Genomic DNA, 25,672 nt, shown 5'->3' with positions numbered 1-25,672 from the left:
CATGCCTGCCTATGCAGATCCAATTGCAAAACAGTACTTTTTGTTGGTTTGGATGCATAAACTGCCAAATGGCATTAGCAGGTCCAAATCCTCTACCTACTCTTTTCCACTACTTCTCTTTCTTTAAACAGAAATTGTTTAAATGAGGGCAAATGTTGACTGAATGTAATTTTTATTGCAGTGTATTTTTAAGCATTCTTTCCTGAAAAGCTTTTGAGCAATATTTTGGTTTTCTCTCTCATACACAGGGATATAATTTAATTATTGTGTGAATTTTTGCTAAAGATTATTGCTAAACATGACTTTTAGTATCCACATGGAATGGGAAACTGCTAGGAGAAAAGTTAACCTGTGAGTGATCCAAGTACTTTGATTTCTTTGCTTGGACTGGTATCTGATTTGATTTTCTCCTGATATTTCTTTCCTAGTGGAATGGAGCTCTTCGGAAGACTTTTCTCCTTTGGTTGGTGAAATAATTATGGACAATCTTCAGTCTTTGAGGTGCACCATCACGGGCCTCAGAACGGTAAGTGCCAAATGACTTATTTAGATCTTGATGCCCCCTGCCACCCCAGTGATAACAAAAACATTGATAACCTGCATCCATGCCTGTTGGTAATATGTAGAGTGCCTTTCTTCTAGCAACAAGTTCCACTCACTAAGTATATGTCTGGTATCCATAAGACGAAAGCCACAAAGGAATAGACAAACAGCATGAACTGTTTTATAAGCTGTCATGCTTAGGGGAGATCAGAAAAGACTGGAGTGAAAGCTGCTGTTTTCTGGATCACAGGGTAATCTTAGTGCAGATCAAAGGCTCGTGAAAGACCTAGTCCTGACTCTGATGACCAGTAGCTAAAATAACAGTTCTTTCTCTTCTACTTCTTCCAGGAACACACATGTTAATGGCAATCATTTTAATTTTTGTTATTTATTTTTGTATAAATGTTTTACACTGGTAAGAACTGGGCCAGTGATGGAGAAAACTGATGAATTCTTAAGCAGAATAATTTTGACCACATGTCTGAAAGTCTTTTTCCTACAGGCTGTTAAGGACCATTTGTGCAAGCAAATTTTGATTCACAAAATACTTGAAAATAAAGCTTGCTCAAAATACAGTTATTTCCACTGGAAACATCATAAGAGGGGCCCGATCCAGCATCTGCTGAGCTGGAGCCTTTCCACTGAATTCACCGCACACTGGATCAGGCCTACGAAGTTATAGTAGGGGGAGATATGCCTGTGACCCTTGGACAGTGCCCCCAAAGATGGGCTCTCAAAATGAGAGAATTAACTTTAAAGAGTAATGAATAGGCACAATATAAAACCCTCTACATAAAATAGAAAAAAATACTGTCTTTTTCTAGCCTTTTATCTGAAGAAATCTTTGATTTGAAGCACACTGTCTTTCAGGGAGCTGAGCCACAATATGCATTTACCCTGCTTCTCATTTTCTAACAACAAAACAGAGTAACTGTTCTTGAGTTAAAATCAAGCAAGCTTGCACAGTCATTTCCATAGACACATGTTAAGAACAGTGCTCACTGTGTGTTTGTCTATACTCTCCAAAGTGTATAACACATTTAAATTAAAAGTTAGATTTTCAGAAGGGCTTTCCATTGGCCTAGATTTATGCATCAAAATCAGTGATAAAGGTCTGACTGCTTTCAGTGGCAGCCAAATGAAGCTTCTTCCATTGCTGTGCTGGTAGAGAGACTCTGCTAAATACAACAGGAAATGGGGGAGTCCCTACTCCTGAAGCCTGATTGCAAGAGTTCCCAGGGTTTGGCTTTGGTGGAAGAGATTGTGGTTTGTCAGTTGGAATTGGCGTGTTCTGTTAACCCTCAGCAGATCACCTGTCCTGCGATCTTTGTACTAGGTTTCAATCTGTCATGGTGCATCAGTTAATGCCGCTGAAAGCTATTTAAGTTTTTCAAAGAAAACATCTTTGGGAGGGACTGCTTTCCAGTTATTACAGCCGAGATTTTGAGTCAAGTGATAGTTTTGACTCCAGTTGTTTCCATTTGCAGGGCCAGAGGTATTATGTCCATGTTTCAGCATACAACATGAGAGGATGGGGACCTCCACGCAAATCTACTCCTGAATATGCTTCTCCTTCAAGTAGGTTGAGTTTCTCTACCCTCCTAGTTTGATTAGTGGTGTTGCTTTGTAAGGATTTCTCCCTCTTCAAAGAACAGAAAAAGACAAATATTCTGGAGTTCATGATTTAATTGCCATGTCATCTAGGAGTGAAATAAATAAATAAATAAATAGAACTCAACTCCTTCCACCCCCCAAAAATAAGCAAAATAATCATATATGTATATTTATTTGTCTTATCTTTTATTCTTCTCTAGTCCTTTGACAGAACATTGCCATCTAGTCACTAACACTTAAGAAAAATGAGAAATATTTTGACCTTCATTCCTCTTAATAGAGTTCTGCTATATGGAACCTCATTTGTCAGTACATGAATGGATCAAAACCTGAATCTGAACTGCTAGAACAAAAGCACTTACACGTATCATATGTGATTTTGTATTCTGCCTTGTAGCATTATAGAACCCATTCATGGACCATTCTTACACTATCCTGTATGTAAAATACTCTAGTGTGGACATGCGTGTTGATAGGATCTAGCCCGTAAACACTAAAATGTTCCAGACATGTCCAAAAGCCTTTCTTCCTTTTCAAACCTATGACAGGCTTTCTCAGACTCCATTAGGACTATGATTTTTCATTTGTAATTTTTAATCTATTATAATCACATTGTATTGTTAGTTGCTTTTCCAGACTTAGTGTTCACTGCCAAACTGGCTCAGCATATTATAGCTTTCCTTGTATTGATTAATGCAGTAAAGTGGGACTTTTCACTTTATTGCATTAGCACTTGTTTTTATTAGGCTAATGTAACAATTTAATAACCTTGCATGCTAATGTGAGAAAATAAAGCAAGCTGTACCTACTCTCAGTAGTCATAATGGAGAGGGTTGGATAAATGAGGCTCTTGCAATACCATTGTCCTATTTTGCTTCAATTTTGCTCTTTTTCACCCCAGAATAAAACCAGAACTAGGCTAAAGAAATACTCTGTTTGAGAACAAAAATGTGCTACAGTCGTGGGACAAAATTCTACTCATGGCTATGCGGATAACTCACTACTGTGGAGTTGTTTTGAATAACTTAGTGACATGCAATTACCTTGACTATAGCCAGGTATAACAACACAGGATTTGGCCCCACAAACCAAAAATTTACATCAGCTGAGAAACAGACTCTTTTACAGTAGCTGCTAGTTATTCCTCCTAGCAAGATAGGTGGCATTTAAGACCGTAGCATTGTACGATATGAACTTTTGCTTTAAGCATATTGCATTGTCTTCCTTGTCTATTTCTTGTCTACTGTTATTAACCTTCTGAAATCTGACAATATGTGCCAGTTCCAAAGCTTTGGGGTGTAAGGGAATTTTTCCTGCAGATTTCAGTGGATCAACACAAAGCTATACAGAGAATTAAGTTCATTTCTCATGTTTAGTGTCTCGGGGATTCTGGGCTTTAGAGTAGCAGAAAGTCCTAGACTTGCTGGCATTAGGGCCATGTTGTCATGTGCAGCTGCTCAGAACTCAGTGAAGTCCCTGCTTCCACCAGGGAGAGCAGTACCATCCATGGGAGTACTACTGAAGTGCCTGGGACAATCATTGTGCTGGTGTGTCCTGAAAGGCAGCCAAGGTAACAAAAGGAGTCTTTTGGATTTCCCTGTAGGAGAGCGGGAGCATCACTTGATATGTATGGGATTTTCTGTGAGTTTACGGCAAAGAGAAATGTTTCTTCGTGGCTATGTATGTATGTTTCTTTGTTGATGAACACAGAAGCGTTAGGCATAATCAGCACACTGTATATAGGTAGCTGGCAAGAATGTGGTATTTTCATTAAGTATCCTTAGTGACACATGCTCAAGCTTTACAGCAGGTGACACCATCAGAGCCTAAATGTAAATTCTTTCATTAAGTAACACTAATGTCAGAATTATAGCTTGAGTGGCAAGATGCTATTTACCACTGCGGTTACTGGGGGCAGAACTTCTTTATCCACGTGACTGCCTTCACCACTGGTTTTGAAAACTAGCAGATTTGTGCTTGGCAAGGAGGCAGCAACCTGAAATCACACCAGTGTTGCATAACAAAATATGGCCCTAAGCTAAAAATTAAATGTGAATACATTAATACTCTACAAAGCTGTCTGTAACAGCAGCCAGAAGAATATGCAAGGGAAATGAAAGCTTCAGGGCTTAATCCTGATCCATTCCAATCCCAGAGCATCAAAGGTTAGTGACACCTTTGGAGATGCATCCGTGTAGCATGACAGTGAATGCTTGCCACTATCCTCCTGTATCCCCCACATACACAGTAGCAGCCTGGAAAGTGGTGGCCAGTGTTGTGCAGCTGGTCTGTGAAATCATAAGTAGATAGTAACATTTCTAGGCTTATTCATTAGCATGTGAGTGATGGACAATGAGATAAGCTGGTCTGATTTGCATGTCATTTTTAAGGTAGTCAGCAATCTGGAGGCTCAAAAAGTTTGGAAACCACTGGGATAGAGAAATTATAAGGTTGTTTGAAACTCTACCAGTTTGATGACACCAAAGCACTTTGAGATTGGTGAGTTCCAGTTGGTTCCTCTCGGCTGCTCACAGGAGATCTAAGAACTGGCCTCCCCACACAGAGCTATAAATGCAGCTGGCCCTTGATCTCTGCAATAGCATATGACATGCAGGATAGCCACTCTGCAGCTGTTGCAACTGCCTACAGGCTATCAGGATAGCAAATATCTTCTCTTTCCACCCTTTCATGGGGCTTACTCTAGCTGCTATACTAAATGGCTGCAAATACATATTTATATCCCTGGCATAGTGAGCCCATTGGAAGGAATGCTTGACTCCAAACTTGCACTAGAAACTAGATCTGTATATTTAGTGAGTGAGCAAACTGTTTGTTGGTGGCTCTGAATATGTAAGTGGCCTCTATGCCACCAAGATGGAAGCATGTCTCCCTTGCAGACAGATTTCCTAATACCTTGACCCATCATTAGTTTGAGTCAGGAAACTGGTGCAATACTTTTTTCTCAATATAATGTAAGTATGAAAATAGTCAAATCTGGAATTAAAAAGCTCCTCTCTGATACACACAGTTTCATTCTCCTATTTGTGATGAGATTGTTTTTTAAAATCGAGACTGAGATTGCAGCTAGCAGCAAATGTGTGAAAACAGTCTTTTGTAGGTTGAAGGTACGTGGGACAGAAACCGCAGCTTCTTGCCTCACGAGTGCAGTGCTGAGCAGACTGTAGACTCTAGGGCAGGGATTGCCAGCGTTTGTTCAGGTCTCTGCTGGGAACGGATTTTCAGAAGCGAGTTTACTCAGAGCATGTTTCTCTGGTTACAGAGCTAGCTCTGGATGTAGGAAGATGTTCATTCCCTGCTTTGCAAATGGTTTCCTGTATAACTGTAAGAGAGTTATTTAGCCTCCTGTTGTCTCAACAAAACGCAGAAGGAGCAGTAGTGTGATCTTGGTGAGGTACTGAGAGTGTCGGTATGGTAGAGGCTGAGAGCAGCTCTGACACTACAGCAACAGAGACCATTTATGTACTGAAGAGAAATAGCCATTGTCTAATCAGTCACTGCAGGAGCTTCTGGGAGCTGATTGTGAGCTCTTTGTTAATAATCATTATGATTAATTACCTAGCTGGCATAAGGCAAAGGAAACTTATTGTACAAGTAACAACAGCAGACTTAAAAACAACTGCCATTTTTTCCCGGGTGCCCAGATGTAAAACTCCTCTAAAGCCAAGAGTATCAGAGGCAAGAAAATATTTTAAAACCTTCTCCTGCTCCTTTGTGTTCCATTTCTGTTTATTTCCTTTGTTCAATAGACTGGAAAGACTGCAGTGGAAGAGAACCTCGGCACAGGGGACACACTGAAGCACTGGAACGTCTCCTTCAGCAGGTTCGAGCAGCTCATCAGCATTATAATTGCAGAGGTAAGGATAAATATCTATGTGGTAGGGCACCAGCTGAAGCCTCTGTGGCGCCTGTAATTTTAGCAGTTTTCTAACTAGGTCATACCTTCTCATTCATCAGGAAAAGAAAGATATTAATATTGGCCCATCTGGAATCACTTTAGTGCACTATCTTGCTCTTAACCCTTGAAATTAGTTGGATGAAAACATCTGAAAGCTAGAATGCACACAAGCACAGACACATCCTTTCTCTCTGTGTGCCCTACACACCTATTGATTTGTTTTTTCCTACAAATTAGTTTCACACAGGATTCCACTAAAATGTTTCAAGGATCTCTCTTTTATTTTTTCATATAAAGAAATATTTTAGAGAGTTAACAACTGGTTTGGATCAAAAGAGGGGACTTGGCTGCCTTCAAATGGAAGACACTAAGTACTCTAGTGGACGTGATGCCAATCTATAATGAAAAATACTTCCACAATGCAGTGGGAAGATAAGATTGCTACATTTTCAAATAGAATGGATCAAAACTAGGAGAGAGTTCGAATCTCAGCCAGCTCTTTGCTCTTCATTCATGAGAAACAGACTGCGCCTTTAATAGCTCAAGAGCCAAGGCAACAGCTTGGCATTCTTTTTAAAGCATATATAAAAACTCCTGTTCTATATGGGTTGTTGAAAAGTACTATTTATTTTCTTAAAATAAACTTCTAACTGGAATAATGCTTCATTGCAAAGGAACTTATTTTAAACTGAAAAGTTGAACTACCATGAAGTTTTCATTTTTCTTCACCTAGTATGACTGTTATGTCAAGCTGCATCAATTGATTTAAAATCATAGAAATACTTAGGGCTAAAATCATCTGGCTGAAATGGAAAGATGCAGCCTTTGTTCTTTACATGCAAATATGTCACTATCACGATGATCCACAGTCTGCCACAACCCATTGTAACCATAGCAACTTAAACTATTCAGCTATGTTGCTTGGAAAGGGAAATGAGATATTGCAAGAAAATGTTGTTTCTCTAATTAATATTCAAACAAGCATTAGCACTTGCAGGTGGTCTTGGTACTGAAAATACAGATGATGTATTCTATCTCTTACATAGCTTTTTCATTCTATTAAAGAAGTCTTTTTTCCATGGTACAATTTTTTTCTTTCTGAAGTTAGTGCATATCTCAGGTCTTTTAGGCCACTTGCCTAGTCAACAGGGAATAAGTGATGGAATAGCTGAGAATATTCTTAGTATAAATTGTTTTACTGACATACCAGCCCAAAACAGAAGCAGTTATAAACAACATGCAGAAAATCCCTGCTTTTGAGAATCTGACACCAGTGCCTGGTTCTTATAAAATTCCACTGCTGCAGAAATTAACCCCAGTCTCAAAGCAAAGCACAGACAACTCTGTTGTTGATTTCCTAACTCCTTTTCCTTAAATAATAAATAACAACAAAGTAGAAAATCTGTTTAGCTCAGAACATTTTCTTGCATGTCTGAAAGAGGATGTGGGAGCTTACATGCAGCAGTACTACACTGTGGAGTCAGCTTGAGCAACACCCTTGCCTCTAACCAAATAAAAATCTCATAATTGCTTGTAATGTTAGCATTACACAGTAGTATATTTTGGATAAATAAGGATTGTAAAATAATAGGAGAGCCTTTGGAACTTGCCTTAAATATATGACTGATGTCAATCCCTTGTATTTCAGTAATTTGGTAGAGAATCAAGACAAAGAGTTTGCAGAAAAAGTAAGAATGATGACATCACTTTGACTCTGAAATTTGATTCTGGTATTTATCAACCTGAGTGAAATCTGACGAGTCTGATCAAGGATCTGAGATAAGCTACTGTATATGACTGAAAAGCCTCAATAATGTCTTTCACTTCATATAATACAGAGGCCTGGGCTAGATTCTTAATTAATGTAAATTAGCATGATTCGACTGACATGGATAGAAGTCAGCATGGATCTGCTGTTACACATAAGCTGAGGACCTGTCCAGGCATTTATCCGTTCTTTACCACACTTCTCTTTACCACACTCTTCTTTGATTATATGTTAATATTGTAACCTCTGTTTTCCTCATTTGTTTTAGAGATGTCAGTAAATAGCTGAACATTCTTTGTAGGGTATCCTTGAATGTGCTTACAACCACTGATTTGCTGTGGTTTATAAATGAGAGCAGAATCAAGCTCTGCATGAATTAAAGCTAGGTGAAGACAGAGACAGGACTCAAACCTGGGGTCCCGGCACCTTGGCTTTTCACTGAGTGATTCCTCTGCAGGATATCACACTCATGCTGCTCAGGCTGAAGAAGAGTGGAGGTTGAGTGCAAAGGAGGTGGAAAAAACTGAGCATAATCGATCTAAAAGGCCTGAGATTACTTGGATAACATAGGCAAAAGCCTCAGAACACAGAGGAGCTAGAAGAGCAAGGCTGTGTGCTAGTGCTCCAGCGTCATCTGGGAGGGTTAAATTGCCCAGATTCCACGAAGATCTCTTGCCCAAGTCTGTTCATTCAGGCTTTGGACTGCAGCCTGCCTTTTGCCCTATGCTTTGCATTTCAGGGGCTGAAGAAAACAAGCTTACAAAAATACCAGGAAGAATACATTGGAATGTACAGTGAGTTTAAGAGCTTTTGGAATTAGATCAGCTGTTGCTTTTGAACCTGCTCTGTGATATGATGAAATCTCCTAGGGAATTACTTAGGAAGCTTTGCTTTCATATGTTTAATCTTCTGGAAAACCCTGATGATTACAAACAACAGTCATCCATTTGTCTTCATAATACCATACTACAGACTGTCATAACTGAGTTACTACAATCGTACGTCCTGGCAACACTTCAAGGATATTTTTTAAGTATTTTTTTTCTTGTAGATCATTCTTTCTAAACAATTCTGAGAGGATTAAGTAATTGTGTGATGCTTCATTAAGAAAGGAACCCAACTCTTCAGTAAAATGCTTACCAGATATTTTCTTTCTGAAATTTGGTTGAAATGTGTTTTACTAGACAAGTCAGAGGTGAAATAAAAATGTTCTAATTGTAATTTGATTCACAAGCAGAGCACATAGTTTCATTGCACATTAGTTTCATTGCACTTAACAAAGAGAAGGATCTCTGATTACACAGGGCATTTAAAATGTTTAGTTTATAATTGTTTGTGAGAATGTAAAAAAGCAGGCTTGAGAACCAAGCCATAGGCTGAGAAGTTCAGGTAGGGAATTTAAAAAGTTATAGTTTCTGCTGTTGAGCATGACTTTGTAAATCCAAAATATACCACCCAGTAATATGACTGTCATGCCAATAGCTTCTTCATGAGATACAGAATTTTCCTTTGAAAGACATCCCACCTTGAGGTGAGGTAATACAGAATCTATCATGGTCTCAAGCTATTGAGGTGTCTGGCCACTACTTATGCCTTTAACTTCTGTGTGGAATTATGTCTCCATGAACATTATCCCAGTGTCAGTTGTCTGCAGTGCTAAAAACGTGCAGCTTTAAATTGAGTTTGAATTCGCCTGGAAGTTTCCAGCTATTTGATGTATTTTCGTAAGGTTACACAATTAGTGAAAACTCTAAACCCCATTTTATGCCCTCCACTAGGATTTCAGTGGGATCTAGCTCATCTTGTGCTAATTTGCTTCATTATTCAGGGTTACCCTAAGTGATATTTAGCTGTTCCACTGGCTGTCTGATTTGTGGGGCTAAGATCTCAGATAATTTTGCACTGAGGTAATTCCATTTACTTCACATCTGCCCCACTTGAGGAGAGGCACCCACTTGCCTAGTGATAGGACAAAGAATTCCAGATGATCTTCCTCCTCAGAGAAATGGCCCGGCATAACAGACATTCCTCTAGAGCAGAGACCCCAGATGCATACTAGCAGCCTGAGTATGCAACTTTGTTCTCATTCTTCCACACTGACTTATGCTGCTTTTAAGTATCTGTTGTATTTAAGTGAACTGCAAAGAAACATTTATATATCCTACTTGAGAAGAGAAAAACTTCTAATGTTGTAAATATACCTTTGTAGTTAATTGCCTATTTCAATCCAGGTTTGAGTGCTTCTGATCTAAATCTAATCACTGGAAATTCTCTAATCTCGGCCACTATTTGTTTGCTCCTGAGCTTCTATTAAAAGAGCTCACAGCTCTATTGCTGTATCATTTATTAATATAAACTTTTTTTTTTCTTACTAGTGCTTTTCTGTAAAGGTTACGCTATGTTATTTATTAGTTAATTAAATAACAGACAAAGTTCCATTTCCTGTAGATCCAAATTATCCTCTAATCTCAGCTCCATGTTTTTTGGCTTCTAGACACACTATACTGTAAAACAAAAGCAAATAGCAGTGTAGGATAGTTTACAGCCTCCATCCAGTTTTACATTATTTCTTTTGCTGTTGGCTTCTGCAAAGCTGTGGACTAAACCCAAACCACTGAATAGCCCAATAACATATATTTCACTTGTAATGTGCCCTCTTATTTTAATGCTGCAGTCTCTGGGTGTTTATACAGAATTATGTTGCTTTGCCTTCAGCAATTTCCTCCTTCATTCCCTCCACCCTTAATATGGAAGAAAATAAAAATTCCATAATTAGAATGAAATTTATATTCCTAAATTGGTCTTAACCTTGGAAGAAGGAAACAGTAGGACAGGAGTTTTCATGTAGCATTTGGTTTACCTTTACTCTGATATACTGAAAAAGTTCACAGTAAAATAAAACTTACCTGAGGAGATATGGATAGAAAAACAAATGAATTTTTTTAAAAGGAAAAGAAAACAAAGATCAGTTGCATCAAAGAAGCAGTCATAGATTTGGATGAGTCTGTTAAAACGCATTGGAGAATATGCCATGGAGAACAAGTTTGCACTGGAAAGACAATGGATTTGATGATCTAATAATTCTCATACATCTGAATTGTATGATTTCACCCCCAGTACAACCTTGTTCTCTTTGTACTTGCTGTTCAGCAGAGTGGTAATTATTGCTAACAATGTGTCTTCTTTCTGTGGTTTTCAATGTGCAAATTATGGTGCAAATTTATTCATCATTTAAAAATATGTCAAGCACTTCCACAGATGGGGTTTTGACAAGAGCAAATTTAGATGTTCTTTAAATGTTCAAACTTAGAACTCACTAGGGAGACACAGACAGACACCTCCTATTCTGCATTGGAGGTAAGTAAGTGGGAAATACATTACTCTGAAAACACCTAAGCAGACTGATTAGCAGCTTTCAGCAAATAGTTCTTCATGAGTCATACTGTTTCCCCACTGAAGAAGGATGTCCCTAAAAATGTTTCACACTTCAGTCTGGATGGGTATCCATGCTTCATCCAAATAAACAATCAGATCCTGGAAAACTGAGATGTAGTTTCACAGGTACATTTTTCTTCTTGTCTTTCTTTTCAGATCACAGTAAATATCTGAAGAATTAACTCTTTTTTTAAACTAAATGTTTCTGCTGTTTCTCTTACAACAGCATTAAACAGGAGGGACATCGCAAAAGACAATGCAAAAAAACCCTAAACAGTTTTAATCGCTCGTTCCTTTTGACTGCTATATGTGGACAACAACAGACAATATATTACACATTATACAATCCTGCATGTTCCTGACTGCCATCTATTGGCATATCCTCTAAAATCTGCTTACAGGTATACAGGTGGACACAGCTGTTTCACAGAGCTTGTGAGTTCCAGTTCCCACTGGAAGATTTTTCTTTGGCTTACAAGGAAACTCAGGCTATGCATGAGAGAAGGAAAGACATTAAGTCAAATTCATGAAAGTGAAAAATAATAGAATGTATAAAAATGTAACCACATTTTTTACAATATTGGGCAAATATTTGAATTTATAAAATTCTTCTATTGAGAGAGCTGGTCCAGAGATCCTTGCAGGCACATAGCAGGTCTCAGCTTTGACATGAAGTGAACAAAACAGTTAAACACCTCTTCCTTGGATTCCAGATTACTAGGGAGTAAACGTAATTGTGAAAGCTCTGAAGCAATACAGGTGAGCGGAAATTCTTGTGATGGGGAAAAAAAAAATCCAAACAAAAGCACATGCATTTAATGTGAGTTAATCTAGGTGTTTTCTTAAAGCTTTTACTTAGGTTAGACTGGCGATGCTGTGATGATAGTGATTGTCAAGGCACCAATTATTCAGTTCTTAGAAGTTTAAGCTATATATGGACAGAAACTGAGGAATTACAACACCCTAAAATGTTGGCTGATGGTTCGAATCTCTTCTTGGGTTTCTGAGACCACTTGCAAAATTCATATCCATTCTCAAAATTAAGAGTATTGGTTCAAGCTATACTTTGCCTAGGAGCAAAACATTTTTACCAGGTCTGAGTTTGCTGCAAGTAAGGAAATTGTTTGCTGTTGCATATCACCAAGATAATGAAAATACAAGCAAAAGCTTGTATTTGAGCATGTTTCTAAATATTGTCTTTCGAAAGGAATATAGTAGGCACTGACTGAAATTTAGCATTGTGGTTCAAGAGACAAAGGTTCTTTATGAGGAGATACTAACTGAAATTTAAGTGCTGGGTTTGGTTTGCTTTTTATTTTCCATTCTAGAAAGTTCTAAATTACAGAATGCTGGTCGCAAGCAATCAGTTTCCAGAAGCCTGAAGCACCTTTTCCACTCTTCAAACAAGTTTGTGAAGACTCTGAAACGGTTTGTCATTCATTTTATCTCCCAAACATTCTGAGGTTTAGCTAGCAGTTGTTGCTCTTATGTAATGGTGAAAAGCACCTTAGAAATATATGTGAAGATTCCACTACCAATGAAACAGCAATCAATCAGAATGAACCTGATAAATTCACATACATGTAAGACTGGTGCACCTGATAGGAAAATAATGCTCCAGTTCCTACTGAAATCAATAGAATCTTTTCATTGTAACTCTTGGAAATGGGTTCGAATTGTAATAGAGAAATATTCTGTGCAAACACAAAGTGTAGTTTCTGAGGTATTTTGGAAGTACTGCCTCTGCTGCTGCTCAGTAATGAAACTATGGTATTTATTTCATTCATAATATAAAATGCAGAGCTCGGATAACATGTTTTAATAGTCCATTGGCAACAGGAAACACATCTAGAATTCTCTAACATCTTTAGCTAGGTTTGCAACCCAGTGTGACTCAAACAACCCTCAGCCTTGATAATTTGTTTTAGCAAATGGAAGTTGCTTCTTCTGGGTTATTTCTTCTTTCATTGCCATGAGTGTTCAGTTTGCTTTTTCTTCTTTGTATTTTGATAAGAGTTTGATTCTTTCAGAGGAGCTCTCCAGAGTCTTTAAATTCCCTAAGGCAACTACTTAACCTATGTAACTAATTGCAAGGGTAAATATTGAAAGGAATGATCTCTATAAACAGTTTTGCAGATATGCTGGCCAAATTACACTCAATTACACTAACATAAATCTGTAATAACCCGCCTGATTTCAACTGAGTTACTTCAGATTTACTCTGAAGTAAAAGTGGGCAGAACTAAGCCCATTAATGATAAAAAGTTTTAGTAAAATTCCTGATTTCTAAAGGGCATAAAGCCTCCATTGTGTACTGTTTACTCTGACAAAATTCTTACTAAACCTGATGTCAGTGGCTTGCACAGATTCATAATTTCTTAGATTCCTGTAGTCTCACATCATCTAAAGTGATAAGCTTCCCAAATATTTTTCAGAATTCACTGGCTGAAGTTGCATGATCTATATAACACAGAAGTTAAGACCAGATTGTTTGATTTGTCTCCTCAGAACTTAGTATCTTTGATTCTTTGACTAAAATTTGGCATGGAGGTGAATAGACATGAACATTTGACAATGTTTCCTTCTTTCTTTAGGGGACTCTACTTATCTGTTATATTTTTTTACAAAGACAATTTATTAGTAACCAACGAAGATCAAATCCCAATTGTGGAAATTGATGACTCTCATAGTAGTTCAGTTATGCAGGATTTCCTGTGGTTCACAAAGGTAACGGGAGCCTAATTTCATATATTGCTTCTACAAATTTGTTGCTGGCAATGCGTAGGCCTTAGCTCATCATTCTGAATATATGAAATAATGTCATTAAAATCTAAATGATTAAGTGCTTGACATTTCACTCATGTTAAAATGCAATTTTCACGAACCATTTATATGGATTAAATTCTGACTGGGTCACTGACAATGGCACAATTAACTCTTTTAAATGTGTGATCCTACATAAGCGATTGCTACTTCGGTACATAAAGGTTTTATGAACATTTAGAGGAAGAGCCTAAAGAAATAACTAAAAGTTTGAAAGTTGGTATTATGGTTATGCCATATCTTCACACTATTTTTTATACCCCAAAGAACAGTAAATTACTTTTACACAATAATCAAAAAAACAATTTAAATAGGTGCATGATGTTTGCAGAACAACTTCTGTGTCTGATTCAATATCTGTTTCATGTTTATCTAGGCAACTCATTGCCATCTGCAGAAACTCAGAATGAGCAATATCTACTGATTTCTCCAAGTGCAAAATGCTTTTAGTTTCATTTCTGCTTTTGCAAATGCTGAGAACAAAAACTGATTGAACTGGATATATTTTTGCAGTTGTCTTGTATGTGGGATGATATCAGATGGCTAAGGCAGAATATGTCTATATCCGTGTCCTCATCAACAGCACTTCAAGCCAGGCAAAAGATGCTTTCGGCAGCAGCACAGCTACAGGTTGGTTACATTGCATATTTCTAGCTATTAACTTAGTGACTTTCTGATCTCTAAGGGATAGTACTGCCAGCTGTCCTATGGTTCACCACTCCCCACTGGCCTGTTCTTTGGAGCAATGTTATCATGTACAATGAAATGAGCCACTGAGCCTCTCTTGCCAGCTGGAAGGAAAGAGTAAAGAGTAGGAAAAAGAAAGGAAAGAAACAATAGTGGCAGATGAAGAAACAAACACATATGAACCAGTAAATAATGACCACAGATAAGCCTGTAGGCTTGCAGATTGGGAATTTAAGAGTTATAATTCTAACATTTGCTGCTTAAAAGCCTCTTAGAAGGCCTATTAATTATTCATTATTAATATATTAATGAAGCATTCAAACTCTGGGTAAGATTTAGCACTCCCTTGTGCTACATGGGAACCTGCAGCAGTAGGTAGCTTCTGTCCCGAACAGGAAGGACAAGTAGACTGCTGAAGTTGCCAAAACAGTACTCTTGATTCACCCATGGCTTACAAACTGCTCAAGTACAGCTTCTAGGGCAGAACTACACTGTTTGACAAACAGGATGTCTATGCGGTTGTGGATCATCAGCGGGGAAATAAAAATGAATGTTTCATTAAGTTCTTAATTAAGCTGCCAAAATTTTTAAGGTGAAATGTACCTTTGTGCAGCGAACCAGTCAGAGACCTATTTAGACCCTTAAAAATAGAGACTAAGTGGTGCATAGATCTTGTGGTGACCCCTCAACACAGTGGTAAGGACAGCAGCACTACATGCACTACTCATATCATGTTGTTAAGGCATAGCAGTGACTCTCAGGACTGTTCTGTTCCAACCTGGGCTACACATACAACCTGAGTGGTACTGAACAGGTCACTTAATCCTTCTGTGTCTCGGTCCACTATTTGTTATGCAAACAGTAATTACACTTTCTCCAGCAGAACATCTTGCCATTTATTGTAAAGTTTCTGAAGAATGGGTTTCATGGTGACACAAAATCTCTAGCTGGAAGGCAGACACTTCCATAAAATATTTACTTTTGTGGGAAAATACATTTTCAAAAAGATGTGTGTACAATTCTTACAGAAAAAGTATATCCAGGCCTCACTTTCTCCTACCTTTTGTTTGAATGAAGTCACCAAAGCTTCCCAGAAAAATCTATGGTACAGTCATGGAATTAATGAAGATCTTCATATTGCTTGGCTCATGTATTAGCCATACGGCCATCCCTCTTGTTATTGCCAGTCAATGCAATAAGCTAGGTTTTATAGCAGCTATGAGAGCCAGATACTTTTGGGGCATTATTAAGAATATCCATGTGGGGTTTGTTTTACCTTTTTTGGCAAAGCACGCTGTACAGGAGAGTAGCCTTCCTGGGCAACCACCTGTCTTGACTGATTTCCCCAAAGTATCCCGAAATATATGGAATGCCAGTCTGCTGTACCTTTATTGGAGGACCACCTGTGTTAAGCAGCAGCTGCTTGTCAGTCCTTTGAGCTGTCACTAGAGAAAGTTTTAACTATATCTGCTGAATGTTCCCTCTGGTGTGGTTAGCTCAGCTTAGGTAGCACGTATTCCTTTGGTTAGCTCAATTTCATTCCCTCTGTGCAGATTGCCTTTAACAGAGCATTGCTAGTATGCACAGACTACACTTCGAGATAACCAAGATTCCTAGTACTTTGTGATATTATTTGCTACTGGAGATGTTAAGAGCAGAGCTAGAAGCACAGAGATACAGCAAATGTGTCCATGTGGTATATTGCTCTGTTGAATTTCTGGCAAATTTATTGTCCTTAACGTTTGTTCTGTTAGCTTGGTCCCCTGATGAACACAGGGATTGTCACCGGTCTGCCAACCTCTAACAGTGTGTGGTCTAATGGGATCCACCAATGGAAGGATCTCAATAAAGTTTATACGGTTGAATACATTTTATTGAGGCAGTTAATAGACTGACTCCGCAGGAATTTAGGACAGAATGGAAAAGATCAGTGACAACACAGCTGCTAAAGGACTAGATCAGTGGATTCAGAGACAACAGGGACTGTAATTTTGCCTGTTGTTACCACTAGACAACTAAAGCAAACAAAACACAAGTGATGGGGTGCCAAGCTAAGCAGACACAAAACTTTTTTAGCATATGAATTAGTCACATATTCATATTAGTAGGTACCCCCATTCACTATGCTGGGATGCCATTCAGAATATACAGTCAGTGACAGTAAAGAACTTTGTTTTCATCTAGGCACATTCATATGTTGCAGTGATTAATATGACAACTAGACGGCTAACATCTACCTGCAATGATTTGACCCACCTGTGGACACATGGATTAATACAAAATATATACTCAAGATACCCAGTGTTAATCAGTTATGGAGGCTAACCCCAAAAGTCAGAACAGTTAAAAAAAGAAGAGGGGAGGTGTTATATAGACATCAGAAGTATGCCCTGGAGAGCGATGCATAAAGCTAAAATAGCTAAGTTATGCCACATAAAGGGCAGTCACTGTGCTGACTACCTAGAGTTTATAAACAATTTAATAATACAGTTTATAAGTAAATATTGCCTGTTAAGTACAGATAAATAATTTCAGGATAATCTATCTGTTTACAGTGTCATTAAGTTAACGTACAGCTCTTCCCTAAACATACCATGGGCTACATTGTGAATTCAAGTTTTCATTTTAAACTACTCCCATCCCTATCCAGCTTACTGTAGATCTCTTGAAAAGTCGCAAAGTAATGAGCATATTTTAAATGCTAGGCATTTTTCTTTAAGACATCTGGGAATCTCTTCAGTGGCTGGTCACTGGATTGAGTGTGTTTGCATCTATAAGCAGATGCCTTACTGTGTGAGGAAAGGGATTTTGACCAAAATATGTATTTTATGTGGAGCCTTTTAAAATTACTTTTCTTTAATCCTCCCATATCTTCCTGAAGACCTTTGCCCTGGCAGTTTGTTAGTTTCTGTCGGTTTTGTCTAGCACATTCTCGGAATTTGAAGTAAAAGGAAAAGGGTCCACATCTCTTCAAATTCTTCTCTGTTCCTTCACAAATGCACTCCACAGTTTAGCTCCAGAATTATTTACATTCAACACAGATAGGAGGGCCTCTTGCTTTTGTTCCTGAAAATAATCCGAATAATTTTAAAGCAGAGAACAGAAACTGGAGATTATAGTTAATGACCCTAACAGAAAACATTTGAAGTGTCCATTATGAATGATTTGGGGATAGAGGAAGCATTTTGTATCATCTCTGACATTTGGTTATGGGGAGGTTAAGATAAGCACCTAGCTCTTCAGTAAGTTCAGATCAGAAGGGCTTCATTGATACCAAAGGAATCACCACTAGACCAACACTGAGTGCTTTTGAAAATTGCATCCTTTATCTTTACATGACTGGGCTAAAATAGGAAGTTCTGACCAAATAAGTGAAATACTTTTCAGTGTTTCCTTTTACAAAGGCATTGGGTCGTAATAGTCTTTCTGATGTTCTCCATCAAATGTTGGACTAAACACTGCTGGACCAAATATATCAGAGGATCCACAATTCAATCCACAAACACAACCTAGGGAATAAGTTTTCCTTTTGCCACTGAATGATATGACTGTAGGGCAAGATTTTGAGAAACACTGTGTGTCTAGCTTTTATTGAAGTCAATAGGATGGATGTCAGTGAGCACAAAGTTAAGCTTCAAAAAAATACCACTCTCCTGATATGTGATAAATAACCTTCATTTTATAATTTGCTTGTTTTCTAGAATTTGCTGGGAACTCACAACTTAGGCAGAGTTTTTTATGAGCCAATCAAGGATCGACATGGCAATATGCTGATAGTTACTATAAGAGAAGTGGAGAGTCTTTATTCATTTTTTAATGGCAAATGGATGCAGGTATCCAAACTACAAAGCCAGAGGAAATCTCTTTCAACTCCAGAGGAGCCAACAGCATTAGACATCTTGCTTATAACAATCCAGGTAGTGCTTTGCTTCTCTTACTGTACATTATTTGCTTTTGTAAAGCCTGTGCCAGAGCCCTGATTTTTGGGAGAGTTTTGTAGAATTTTAGGCCTTAATCCAGTGCCCAATAAAATTAATGGCAAGGCTCCCATTGAAAGCAAAGACTTATATTACTTCCAGTGGGTCTGGGATCAGATCCTTATTATGTAAAATATCCATGAGATTCTAAAGAAATTACTTCAAAGTCCTAGCAGAGAATAGTAGTTTCTATCAGTTTCGGGAAACCATGCTATAGAATTCTGTAGCAAGGGATATAAAAACCTTTAAAATTCTCTGGGATGTTCTTAAGCACCTATACAGACACAATTGCTACACTCCATAAGATTTTTCCACCCAACCTTGAACACTAAATCTAGGTTTAAAACCTTACTGTTCTACTTAATAAACTTGTTCTGTGGGGTTCAGAGTTCCTTGGAGCCTGGTATAGTTGCTAAAGAATTCTTTACTGACCATAACCCTCTTTAATTTCTGCATAACATGCCCCTAGACTTCACAATTAGAAAAATACCAAGGTAAGGATTGATCTTAGAAGTTGCTTTGCACAGTCAGTTCATTTAACATCATTGAGAGCCATGGGTTTTCAGCTCTTCAAGAATCAGGGCATCTGTAAACTCATGTTAAACGTAGATAGTTCACATAAAGATTAGTGCATGTTTTCTGTAGGTACCAGCAATATATTTCTCACAAAATGTCAGTAGCCAATCTCTCTAAAACTCAGTTGCACAGTTACCCAAAATACTACAAGACAAATCATTGTCTTAGTCCCTTCTTTAGCACCCTCGACTAGACGATGACTGCTGTGATTAATTTTTGAATTAGAGGTACTTTCTTGGGCAGAGACTGTGCTTTTCAAACCGGAAACTGACAGGCAATCAAAATATACATTACCAGGTTTTAGGAACGTTAAAAAATTTCCAAAAGACAATAAAACTTACCTGATCTATGTTAGATTTAATGTATTAAAATGTGTTAAAGGTGTAGAAAAATGTCAATCTGGGCAAAAGTTTTATATTAGGAAACCCAAAATACAGGCCTGATCAGATTTCCACAGAGATCCTAGTGGAAAAAATGTTCCCCTAATGGTTTACACATTCCTATCTAATGCCCACCCTTTCTTCTATTACTTGTTTAATCATCGAATGGGTATTTTGTTCATGACGTGCTTGTGAAAATGAGGGTCTAATTGCATTGGTCAGAGCCAAGCATAGCACTGGCAGATAATTTGATGGTTCCAAGAGTAAAGGCATAAGGCCAGGTGTCTTACTACTCACCCATTGCAGAAGCACACATTTCTCAGGATGGCAGCAGACATCATTTTTAGGGTAGTTTTGGGGGACTGCTATACATAGCCTTAAAAATGTCTCTGGCTTCAGCAAATACGCCATCATTATTAATTCCTTCTAAGCTCTATTTGTTGATAAAGCTATTTGTTCAGAAAACACAGCCAGTAATTAAATTTTGCAAACCACCAACCCCCATGCTCGTAGAGATCTTCCTGTTGACAGCAGATGATACAGAACAGGTTTTTGAGAGACGCAGGCTGGGACTCTACAGGGATATTTTGGTGACCGTACTGCCTTATGCAGCCCCTCTCTCCCACCTTCTCCAGGTGGTAGCTTTTTCCCAATGCTGCTCTGCTCCATCTGTGTAGCTATGCACCAAACCAGGGAACCGTTCTGGCTGAAAAATGACGGCTCCTTTCCCTGAGTTGTTTTTCAGCTGAATCAGTTCCGTGAACCAGCTCACTGCTGAAATGATCAGGCAGGAGTGCAGAGGTGGGTGTTATTTAAGCTAGTTTAAATACTACAGTTGTAGAAAATTGAAACCTCAGGTTTTTAAAGCCAATTCCTGCATGACGTGGAGAGCTTAGAGGACCTGTGTATGACTTTAAAAAGTTGTCCAAGTGCATCCAAACTACCAGAGATTATTTATATGGTTAAGCATGTGCTTAAATGCTTTGCAAATTGGGAACACTGTTGAAACAAAAAGATGGCTGTAAAAACATTTGTTGCTTTTTGATCTCAAACTCTTCTGCTTATGTGGAAAAAAAATGAGATTTTTATGTAGGACTGTTTCTCTTGAAACAGGACATACTTTCCTATCACAAAAGAAGTCAGCAACGCCTCCCCCCTGGCTTGTATCTGGGTTACCTTAAACTCTGCAGTTCTGTGGATCAAATCAAAGTGCTTGTGTTGCAGAAGTTGCCTAATGTCCTGTGTCATGTTAAAATCCGAGACAACAGCAACGTCTCCAAGTAAGTGAATATATACATATTCACACACACATATGTAGAGAGAGAACATTTGTTTTAACTTGGAAACAACTGATCAAATTTAAATGCTAAGGCAATTTTGCCATTGCAAAATTGTAGGTGCCAGCAAAGTTTGGCTCAGGTGTGTACCACCACAGAGATCAGCACTGAACTAAACAGGTGCACCTGGGTCTTTCCAGCAATCTGAAGGCCTATCCAGAACACATACATATGAGCCCACTGGTTTCTAAGGATAGTGGTTGCTCAAATTCTGCACAGTGGTAATGATCTTCCATGTATCTGTTAGGAAGCTTACAGCCTGCAGCCTTGATTCAGCCTCCAGTGAATTCAATGTCAGCCTTTCTATTGATTTGCACTGACCATGGGGTGTTGGTGTTGGTGATTTTTCTGTGTATTCTCTTGTGTAGTATCTGGTTTCTCACTCTAATCCACAGCAAACATACAGCAATTAAAAACACATATTCAGACAAATGCTGTCAGTCATTGAACTACTGTGCTCTGGGAAAGCCATTTTCCCCTTTGTTCATTGCTTCCCTTACCTATTGGGCAAGTGCACTTATTTGTACTGCTTAGTCCTTGCCTAGTGGGCAACACATTTTATTGGCTTTTTTCTGGAGCTTTTTAATCCCATATCATTTCAGCAACCAACTGATAATTTTGCATGAGGAAAAAGGAACTGGATATCTATATGGATAACAAGGATATCCAGAATGTAGTAGTTAATACTAACAAAAATTTTGGAAGGAATATAAAGCCTAGTGCTTCAAAGTTTATAACCATCTCTGACTCTTGAAGTTTAAGATCAGATCTTTATTTAGGAGCAAATTGTACCACATCTATTACTCATCTTGTAGTGGGGTTTCCTGTACATTTTTTTCTTGAATGGTTGGTGCTGGCTGCTTTTCAAGACTGAATACTGGGCAGGGTGAATTAAGGATTTGATCCAGAAAGATGATTCCCATATTTATCAGGTCTAAAATGGATATATGTCAAGCAAACCAGGAAGTTCTTTGGCTCCAGTGAGTACAAGAGAGTCTGCCACAGAAATTAAACTTCCTGCTAATTGTCACTGTTGTCATTTCCAATGCATGCTTTTTAAAATATTGTGGCAGATAGGGAATGAAGTATGTGAAAAAGAAAACTTGGAGTGGGAAGCCTTAGTGAAATATTTCAAAGGCAGTTGGACTTTCAGAGGTTTGCAAGGAATGTTCAGCCTGATGTACATGTGCTAGAAAAATTAAACTTTTCAAAGTTAGATTTTTAACCACAAACAATCAAGACTGCACAAGTTTAGAATGTTTTGCTATATGAGGATTAAACTATCAACAGATCCCAAATGCACATACACTGAATTCCTGCTTGTGCACTGAACTTTTGTTATATTTCTAATTTTAACTTGACTCAACATACAGAGATGAGTGGGAATGGATCCAAACACTTTCTGGCTCAGAATCTGTGGAAAGTATGGATCATACTTCAGACTGCCCTACTCAATTGTTCTTGTATGAGCTCCAGATGGCAGTGAAAGCTCTCCTTAAACAGATCAATCTACCTCTGCATCAGGTATTTTCCTTTGTGGTCTTTATCACCTTTTTAAAAACTGATTCTTAAGAACACAACTAAAAGCTACAAACTGTGTAACTTGCAAGTAGGGATTAAACGTTACGGTTGCAAGAAAAGAAAAGCAGAGAAGTTTTGTATTCCGTTATTCTAAGTATGTGTGTGTGGAACATCTTCAGTAAAACAGATATTTTCCTGGATATTTGAACATACAAAGATTAAGAGACACATTTTCAATTAGTTCCTATTTTTGCATCTGTTAGCATGTTTGTGCAACTTCAGGCAGGTGCAAATAAGCACTTTTGCATGAAAAAAGTAGTTGCAAGCACCTTTACCCAGCTGGCAAAGAAAAACAGGCAGGCAAGCCAGGCAATTGACTGTTCTTTTAGAGGTAATAGTGAGAGTGTATGAAAGGCCTGCTGAAGACACAGCATTTTGCTATTCTTTTACACACAGATAAATGTAGCACTTCTAAAACACATAGTTCCAGACCTCCAGATTGCTGTGGGTGAGGAGAGGTATCTGGCTTCTGGCTTTACCTTTAGATACAAGAAATGCATATGTGAATAAATAAAGTCAGGGAGGATAATCTATGATGTGAAAGATCCATGAAAAAATAAGCTAAGGAGTTTGTTTCTTGTTTACATGAATTCCATTTTATTTTGGTCTACAAGGGTAAAGAGGGCTTAAAGTAGAAGTAAATCATCTTTATATTCACTTCAAGGTCTGTTTGTGCAGCTAGAAAGAAATGGCCTTAAAATAAATTAATCTGGTTCTACATTTCTTGATTTTGAAAGGTTTAGGCTTTGCTTTTAAAAAGGAATCCATCAGTGCTGCACCTTCTAGCCTGGGAAGAGCCAAGTAAGACTCAAGTAAATCTAAAATTAAGACAGATGGTGTGCTGCCTTGTGGTCAGTCACTCTAATTCACTAGGGCTCTGTGCAGGTCTCTATGCTAGTGTATTTTCTTGGAGGTTATAGCTTTTGTGGCTTTTTTTTTTTTTTTTAGCTAGGGACTAAAATATTTAAATCAGCGTGCAATATGTTCCTTAGGCTGCAGTTCAGCCAAGTGTTTAAGCTCATCTATTGTGCATGAGAGATAGACATAAACATGACCTTGCAGTTAAACATAGTTGTAAATGTTCTGATGAGGCAGGACCAAAATTCTATGTTAATGAATTGAATTTTTAATTCAACAGATTTATTTATGTATTTTTATTTTTGTGGTAAACAGAATCATGGACAGTGGCACTGGTACATACCCAGGGTAAAATGCAGTGCTGCACACAGCAGCTCTACAGCAGCCTCAGGCCAACTCCTGTGTGTGCCATTTTCTCTTGCTGCAGCACTTGTTAAACCTTTGCAGTGCTGTGTTGAGGGAAAGCTGCATATTTCTCTTAACCAACCCTAAATTGAATCTTAAAGGTTTTTAATTGAATCCATTTTCATGTTTTCACATAATTATGCAATCATAATCTTGAAAAGCACATGGCATGTGATCATTTTCTGCCTAATAAGAAACATAAATGTTGTTTTCAGGGGGGTTGTGCCTGTGTGTGTTGTTTTAATGTGGAACATTGCAGCTTTAAATCTTTATTTTATGTAGTGACATGAACCCACATTTAGGCCCCCCCCCAAATATTTATGTTTTATAAAAATTCCGAGCTTGATGTTGTGCAAATTTTCTTTAATGTTTTATATCATTTGGGGTGTTGTTTATATAAGTGCCATGTTGTAATTCTCTCCTATTTCTTCCCCTGCGCGTGTCCCTCTACAGGCTAAGCACTTCCGTCTGTATACACAGGAGGTGTTGGAACTGGGTCACAATGTCTCCTTTCTTCTCCTGCTCCCCGCCTCAGACGACGTCTGCACTGCCCCAGGACAGAATAATCCTTACACCCCACACTCAGGATTTCTTAACCTCCCTCTTCAGATGTTTGAACTCGGTATAGTAGCTTGCTTCACCTAGAAATATTAACCCAGTCTCCTTATAATAAAATCACAAAGTTGTATCTGTTTTCCCCCTTGTCCCAGTGGAGAGTCAATAAATCACATGATGGCTTTGGCAACAACACTACCTATAACTGTGTACAAGTTACAGAGAGAGCAGAGCGGTTAAAGCATATACTGTAGCAATCGTTACTGAAATGCAAAGCATAGAGCAAAGCCCACAGTTATCCAGTATGTGTCTTTAAGCTTATTTGAATGATGATGTTCTTTAAAAAACAGAACCAAAAAATCACACACGACATAGCAAGGCTGGAGTGTGAAAGGAGATGAAAAAATACGTCCCTCTAAATTGTCACAAGAATAATCACCAGTTTTGTAGAGGAGAATTTTTGCAGTTCCTGACTGCAGAGAGTCCTACTCAAGGGCTGACTCCCTCACAGCTTTGTGAAAGGTCTGACTAGAGTTTCCCACGTAAGGGTCATCTTTTTCCTTCTGATTCCTAAAAAAACGCAGGAGACTCAGTCCTATTGCTGTGGTGCAGAAAAAGCCTGTTGTGAAAAATGCCAAAGCACTGGACTTGAATCTATTTCTTTAGGGAGCACATCCTGTGCTGTGGCAGATTGAGTCCTCTTGTTCCATGGCATTGCTGAGCAGGTAAGAATTCCCCAGAGTTTTCCAGCGGTCTCACAGAAGGCATAAGATGCTTTAGCTTCAAGGTCCTCTATTTCTCATTTCTTCTTCTTTGGTCCACAGAGAAAAGAAAAGTTCCACATAAAAGCAGCTCATAAAGACTTAATAGTTCTTTTTAGGAAGAATATTATAAGTATGGGGACTGCTGAGCCTTACACATTAGTCTCCTCTGTTTCCTTCTGGCCTGTAAAACTGGATATCTTTCTTTCCTCTGCCTTGGAGAGGAGAAAAAGATACAAGCCAAAACTGATGGGTGTCAGTACACGAGGAGCCACTACAGAATAGGTCTCTAGTGGCAACTGTGTCCTCAGTGATAGCGCTCTCAGGTGTTTATGTGACACCATTACCAGCACCATCCTATTTCCTATATGTCATTGCTAAGTGCTATTAGAGTCACTAATGTAGGAGAACGATGATTAGATGTTAATGGAGGGTCTTACCAAGACTACATTTCTG

The 25,672-nt window shown here is 38.3% G+C and overlaps 1 protein-coding gene across 1 annotated transcript in view; it reads left to right on the top strand.

Moving 5' to 3' along the window:
• The window catches only part of ANKFN1 (ankyrin repeat and fibronectin type III domain containing 1), a 66,942-nt gene that overhangs the window by 27,946 nt on the left and 13,324 nt on the right, over nt 1-25,672 (top strand). The window contains exons 5-14 of the mRNA XM_052809007.1: nt 429-526; nt 2,031-2,121; nt 5,925-6,032; nt 12,605-12,704; nt 13,871-14,003; nt 14,613-14,729; nt 18,488-18,703; nt 20,833-20,999; nt 22,430-22,580; nt 24,354-24,522. Coding sequence (XP_052664967.1) covers nt 429-526; nt 2,031-2,121; nt 5,925-6,032; nt 12,605-12,704; nt 13,871-14,003; nt 14,613-14,729; nt 18,488-18,703; nt 20,833-20,999; nt 22,430-22,580; nt 24,354-24,522 — 1,350 coding nt within the window. The remainder of the gene's footprint in view (nt 1-428; nt 527-2,030; nt 2,122-5,924; nt 6,033-12,604; nt 12,705-13,870; nt 14,004-14,612; nt 14,730-18,487; nt 18,704-20,832; nt 21,000-22,429; nt 22,581-24,353; nt 24,523-25,672) is intronic.

This window comes from Harpia harpyja, chromosome 14 (assembly GCF_026419915.1).
Source record: "Harpia harpyja isolate bHarHar1 chromosome 14, bHarHar1 primary haplotype, whole genome shotgun sequence".
In the NCBI taxonomy this organism is placed as follows: domain Eukaryota; kingdom Metazoa; phylum Chordata; class Aves; order Accipitriformes; family Accipitridae; genus Harpia; species Harpia harpyja.
Note: the sequence above shows the minus strand (reverse complement) of the source record. Positions and strands in the feature narration are given on the sequence as shown.